At 39.2% G+C, this 6,800-nt stretch overlaps 1 protein-coding gene across 1 annotated transcript; it reads left to right on the top strand.

Moving 5' to 3' along the window:
* The first annotated feature begins 3,258 nt into the window (after positions 1-3,258).
* On the top strand, positions 3,259-3,969 carry LOC131751129 (FUN14 domain-containing protein 1-like). The gene is given in 1 exon segment (XM_059054537.2): positions 3,259-3,969. A coding segment is annotated over 1 exon segment (468 nt). The 5' UTR covers positions 3,259-3,287; the 3' UTR covers positions 3,756-3,969.
* Positions 3,970-6,800: the final 2,831 nt, after the last annotated feature.

The raw sequence follows: 6,800 nt of genomic DNA on the forward strand, positions 1-6,800 counted from the left end.
CATTCACCCATTTGACCCACCCTTCATCCTCCACCTCTGGCAACTACCAATCTGTTCTCTGTATCTGTGAATTTCGGGTTTATTATTATTATTATTTAGATTCCATATATAAGTGAGATCATACAGTATTTGTCTTTTTCCATCTGACTTATTTCACTTAGAATAATGCCTTCAAGGTCCACCTTTGTTGCAAATGGCAAGATTTCCTTTTTACAGTTGATGTGTGTGTGTGTGTGTGTGTGTGTGTATGTATGAAATGAACCTAGGTTTTTTCCAGTCTTGGCTATTGTAAATAATGCTGCAATGAACAAGGGGATGCAGATAGTTTTTCAAGTTGGTGTTTTTTTTCCTTTGGATGATTACAAAGGAGTGAAATTGTTAGGTCATATGGTAGTCTTATTTTTAATTTTTTGAGGAAACTCCATACTGTTTTCCATAGTGGTTTTACCAATTTACATTCCCATGAACAGTGAACAAGTATTCCTTTTTATCCACATTCTCACCAACACTTGTTATTCCTTGTCTTTGTGATAATAGCTGCTCTAACAGGAGTGAGGTGATACCTCATTGGAGTTTTGATTTGCATTGCCCTGATAATTAGTGATGTTGAGCATCTTTTCATGTACCTGTTGGCTATCTGTATGTCTTTGGGAAAATGTCTATTCAGATCCTCTGCCTATTTTTTAATCGGATTGTTTGCTTTTTTTTTTTTGCTATTGAGTTATATGAGTTCTTTATGTATTTTGAATATCAACCCCTTATCAGATGTATAATTTGAAAATATTATCTTCCATTCATAAGTTGCCTTTTCATTTTGTTGACGGCTTCCTTTGCCATGCAGAAGTTTTTAAGTTTGCTGTAGTCTAACTTGCTTATTTTTGCTTTTATTGCCTTTGCTTCTGTTGTCAAATCCAAAAAATCATGATATCAAGATGCTTACTGCCTGTTTTATTATAGGATTTGTATGGTTTCAGGTCTTATGTTCAAGTCTTTAATCCATTTTGTAAATTTATTTATTTTGTTTATTTTTGGCTGTGTTGGGTCTTTGTTGCTGAGCATGGGCTTTCTCTAGTTGGGGAGAGCAGGGGCTACTCTTTGTTGCGGTGCTTGGGCTTCATTGCGGTGGCTTCTCTTGTTGTGGAGCATCAGCTGTAGGCGTACGGGCTTCAGTAGTTGTGTCACATGGGCTCAGTAGTTGTGGCTCGGGGCTCTAGAGTGAAGGCTCAGTAGTTGTGGCGCACAGGTTTAGTTGCTCCGTGGCATGTGGGATCTTCCTTGACCAGGGATTGAACCCATGTCCCCTGCCTTGGCAGGCGGATTCTTAACCACTGTGCCACCAGGGAAGTCCCTTTAGTTCATTTTGAATTAATTTTTGTGTATGGTGTGTAAGGTAGTGATCCAGTTTTATCCTTTTGCATGCAGATATCCAGTTTTCCAATACCGTTTATCGAAGAGACTGTCCTTTCTCTATTTTGTACTCTTGGCTTCTTTATGGTAAATTTACTGACTATATATATGTGAGTTTATTTCTGGGGGGGTAAAGTCAACTTAAACAACATGACTCCAGATTTTATCTGATCAAACACTAATAGAGCCTGTTGCCTTGGAATAATGAACTAAGAAAGAGCACAGCATGGGCTTCCCTGGTGGCGCAGTGGTTGAGAGTCCGCCTGCCAATGCAGGGGATACGGGGTTCGTGCCCCGGCTGGGAGGATCCCACATTCCGCGGAGCGGCTGGGCCGTGAGGCATGGCCGCTAAGCCTGCACGTCCGGAGCCTGTGCTCCACAACGGGAGAGGCCACAGCAGTGAGAGGCAAAGAGCACAGCAGAGTGCTTTACACAGGGCTAGGTTTGACTCTTGTTCTATCATTCATTGACTGGATGATCTTGGATAAATTGTTTAAGCACTCAATCCTCCAGCCCCATGTTTTGCAGACACTTCATCTCTAAAAATGAGGATAATAAAATTTCCTGCCTCACAGAGCTTTTGGGAGGATCAAATCAGATAAGGGACTTGGTACAGAGTGTGCCCCTTAGCAAGTACTCAAAATGAATATAATACATATTATATATATAATCAGTATCAAACCTCTAAATAATATGACAGCTTTGTAAACTGCTTGCCTAATGTCTTTCTGTCATGTGCAGGACAACCTCTGCTAATAAAAAGGGAAAGTGGGTGTTAAATGAGCTAGTGAGCTAGGGAATTGTTTCTTGGCCCCTTCTCCCAGATTTGAAAACTTGTGTCTGACTGTGTTGCCAGGAAAATCTGTCCCTTCCCCATTTCACGGATGGAGGACAGAACAAATGGCCTCTGCTTCACTTTCCCATGGAGCCCTAGGTACCACATCTCCCGCTGTTTCTAGTAGAACCTCGCTCATTGCTGACATAGGATGGATGCAGTTAATGTCTGTGAAGTCGAATTGCTTGAATTCTCATGCCCCATTTCATGACTGGACTCTAGACAAGTTGTTTTCTTCTAAACTTGTCTGCTCATATCTTAGAGCTCATTTTTATTTTGCAAATTCTAAAGCTTTGCCTCTGACATTCCTATCAATATAACTCAGTCACAAAGATTTCAAGGCAGAATAATTAATATACATTGATTATTCATTAATTCACTCAGAAAACATTTATTAGATGCCTACTGCGTTTTCTTAAAAAAAAAAAGCACATGTTTAGGTGTAGAAGAGCTTGTTTGCTTCTCCCCCTGACAGCCTTTAAATGCTAATGAGGTCACCTTTATCTTTTTCTAAAATAATGTCTGACTATAGCGACATCTACTGGTAAAACTGAGCTCTAAACCAAGGGGATCCTGCGTGTATAGCCTCAAAGGTATTTTGACAACAATTTTTTCCCTAAAGTGTAGGCCAGGCAGACATACAAATCAACATTCTTTGATAATGAGTACTAAGCCACTTCACTAAATGATTTTCTGTAAATGATTTCAGAATCTTAAAAGCTTTCCTGTTTGAAATACTTCTGCTATCTCTGCTGAAAAATCATAGACCAAGCTGCCGGGCAGCCTTTTGAAAGGACCATACACAACAAAGGTTCTAAGGTTCTGTGAACCTTAGAAACAGAACCTTAGAAAAATATTACATTAAAGTAATTCATATTGATTTGGAAAGCTGAGAACCATGACTAACAAAGCACTGCCATTAACTGATGGCTCCTGGGACATTCCAGTGCAAATTATTATTTAAAAACTAACTAGTGGGCCCTTGGAATTTTGTCTTAAATATAATGCCATGGGACCACCTTCAATACAGGCCGCCGGCGGTATCATGGCGACCCGGAACGCCCCTCCCCAAGAATATGAAAGAGATGATGACTCTTACGAAGTGTTGGATTTAACTGAGTATGCAAGAAGACACCACTGGTGAAATCGAGTGTTCGGCCACAGTTCCTGACCTATGGTAGAAAAATACTCAGTAGCCACCCAGATTGTAATGGGTGGAGTGAGTGGCTGGTGTGCGGGATTTTTGTTCCAGAAAGTTGGAAAACTTGCAGCAACTGCAGTAGGTGGTGGCTTTCTTCTCCTTCAGATTGCCAGTCACAGTGACTATGTGCAGATCAACTGGAAGAGAGTTGAAAAAGATGTAAACAAAGCAAAAAGACAGATTAAGAAACGAGCAAATAAGGCAGCACCTGAAATCAACAATACAATAGAAGAAGCAACAGAATTTGTCAAACAGAACATTGTGCTATCCAGTGGATTTGTGGGAGGCTTTTTGCTAGGCCTTGCATCTTAAGGATATGAATGTTCTATCACAGTGGAGTCACCTCTGAGAAGAGAAATGGTGGTGACAAGATGGTCTCAGCGTTAGCCATTGACAGATTCTCCAGGATGACAAGGAACAACTAGCTGGACAGTACCAAACTCACTGCTTAGCGTTTTGCCATCTGAAATTTGGTAGACTGGCATCTGCTATAAAACAATCTATATGGTCTGTGTATAATAGTATTCCTGAGCAAAACATGGCTTTCATTATTTTTTAAAAACTTGCATTTGTTTAAAATTTGCCTATAAAACACCACCGTTGGATGTAGATATGGAGAGAGAAAAAAATCTGTTGGCTATATTCCCCAGTGAAGTATCATCCTCATTTTATTTAAATAAGATGTTCTCCATTATGCTTTTTAGTTTAGTGCCAATAATTTAAAAATTTGTATTATAGCTTCAACAGTAGGGCTGACATTTTTTTAAGGATATGTTTGCAATAAACTGAAGAACTATAATGCCCTTTTATGGAAGGATTTACAAATAATAGAATTATTAAAGATATTAAACAAATTTAGTAACACACACACACAAAAAAAATATATATATATATATATAATGCCATGTCCAGTGGTTAAATTATTTATTTATTTATCTTTGGCTGCGTTGGGCCTTCATTGCTGCACGCAGGCTTTCTCTAGTTTTGGCGAGCAGGGGCTACTCTTCATTGCTGTGCACAGGCTTCTCATTGCAGTGGCTTCTCTTGTTGCAGAGCACAGGCTCTAGACACACGGGCTTCAGTAGCTGTGGCACACGGGCTCAGTAGTTGTGGCTTGTGGGCTCTAGAGCGCAGGCTCAGTAGTTGTGGTGCACGGGCTTAGTTGCTCTGCAGCATGTGGGATCTTCCCAGACTGGGGCTTGAACCCGTGTCCCCTGTATTGGCAGGCAGATTCTTAACCACTGCACCACCAGGGAAGTCCCCAGTGGTTAAATTCTTAAGGTATCCATCAGTTGCTCATTTTATACAACATAACTGAAATAATGTGCATTTGCAAAAAATGGGGAAAAAGGGAGGATAAGAAATAATGCTTTGCAATATTAGTAAATAATTAGGATGTTTAAAAATTGAAAAGTAAAGTTTTTAAATAATGGATTTTTTATTACCTTGGATACTGGGGAGATAAATGACTAATTATCTAATAAATGATTTGCTAGCTTGCAAAATGTTAACTACCACTCAGAGTGCCATTGAGTTTTATCAGTCAATGGATGCCTTTGGCTAGATGTCCTCATGGTTGCAAAAGGCTGCAGTGGCTCCAGGCATCACCTCCTTACAAAACAGAAAAGGTTCTTATCAGAAACCTCATTGTGAGAATAAGGAAATCTTTCCCAGAGATATTGCGTATAAACTTTCCTTCTCATCTCATTAACCAGAATTGGTTTCTTTGCCCCTTTCTATGCCAATCACTGGCAAGTGGATTAGATCATCATGGTAATTGAAATTCACTCCCACCTTAGTCCCTCTCCTGAGGTTGGGTTGTGGGTCACTTTGCCTGAGCAAACAAAGTTGGGGATATTCAAGCAAGGAAAAGGGACGCAGATGGATTTGGTATCTACTAAACTGAGGAGTAAATGGGGTGGGGAGGAGAAATCTGAGACAGGTGTGGGTGATTCTTTCTAGAAGTCTAAATTTGATGGGAAGAACTAGGATAACAGCAAAAAGGAAAGGTTGGAATTAGAAAAGGATTTGTTTGCTTTTGTTTGGCTTGAAGATGGAAGAGACATGAACATATTTATATGTAGAAGGAGGGCCAATAGAAGTGGAAAGTTTGAGGAATTAGAAAAACAAATTCTTAAAGCATATGAGAAAGGATGGAATCTTTAGCCAGGTACCAGACTTTGGGATTTTGAATATCAAATTCCAAAAATTGATTGAGTCCATCAGAGAATGGCCAACTTTTAATTTCCTCAATTAGAAGCACTGAAAAAATCAACATTCCTTTCATTAAAATTACTTTCTGTGTAGCAGTTTCTGACTTGTAAACATTTTTCTTGTTCACTTTAGAACTGTCCATATGTTTTTTTTTGGCTATTGGGAAAATTGGTAAAATTTGAATAAAGTTAGTATATTAGACATTAGCATTATATTGATGTTAATTTCCTGATTTTGCAAATTTTACTGTGGTTATTGAGAGAATATGCTTTTGAAGGAAATAGACAATGCAGAATTTTAGGGATGTGATGGTTAATTTTATATGTCAACTTGGCTAGGCGATGATGCCCAGTTGCTGGGTCAAACAACCATCTAGACATTGGTGTGGAGATATTCTTAAAATATGATTAACATTTAAATCAGCAGATTTTGAGTAAACCAGATTATACTCCATAATATGGGAGGGCCTCATCCAATCAGTTGAAGGCCTTAAAGAGTAAAGACTTAGGTTTCCCAAAGAAGAAGAAATTCTTCTTAAGACTGCAATGTAGACAGTTGCCTGATTTCTAGCCTGTTGCCCTATGAAATTCAGACTCGAGAATGCGACATCAACTCTCACCTGAATTTCAAGCCTGCTGGGCTGCCCTACAGATTTCATGTTTGCCAGCCCCCATAACTGCATAAACCAATTCCTTAATCTAAACTGCTACCCCCCACCCCATGCCCATACATATCTCTCTCAAGATATGTATCTATCTCCTATCGGTTTATTTCTCTGGAGAACCCTGAATAATGCAAGGGGTAAATGGCATCACGTCTGTAGACTCTCAGATGTTCACTTTTGGGGAATCTGGGTGAAAAGGTAGTGGGAATTATTTGTACAGTTCTTGCTGTGTTTCTGTAGTTCTGAAATTATGTCAAAATTAAAAGATAAAAGAAAAACAAAATGTATTTGAAAGCCAGTTTGGAACATGGCTTTTCTCTTATACAGAGCTTATGAACTTGTCTAAGTTCCCAAGGTAAACTGACAAAGGACTATTTAATGTAACACTGGGCCCTCTGAAGGTGATTAAATAGGAAGAAGGCAATAGTGGGTTGTTTGTTTTGTTTTGTTTTGTTTTTTGCGGTACGCGGGCCTCTCAC

The sequence above is a fragment of the Kogia breviceps genome, chromosome 2 (genome assembly GCF_026419965.1).
Source record: "Kogia breviceps isolate mKogBre1 chromosome 2, mKogBre1 haplotype 1, whole genome shotgun sequence".
Lineage (NCBI taxonomy): Eukaryota > Metazoa > Chordata > Mammalia > Artiodactyla > Physeteridae > Kogia > Kogia breviceps.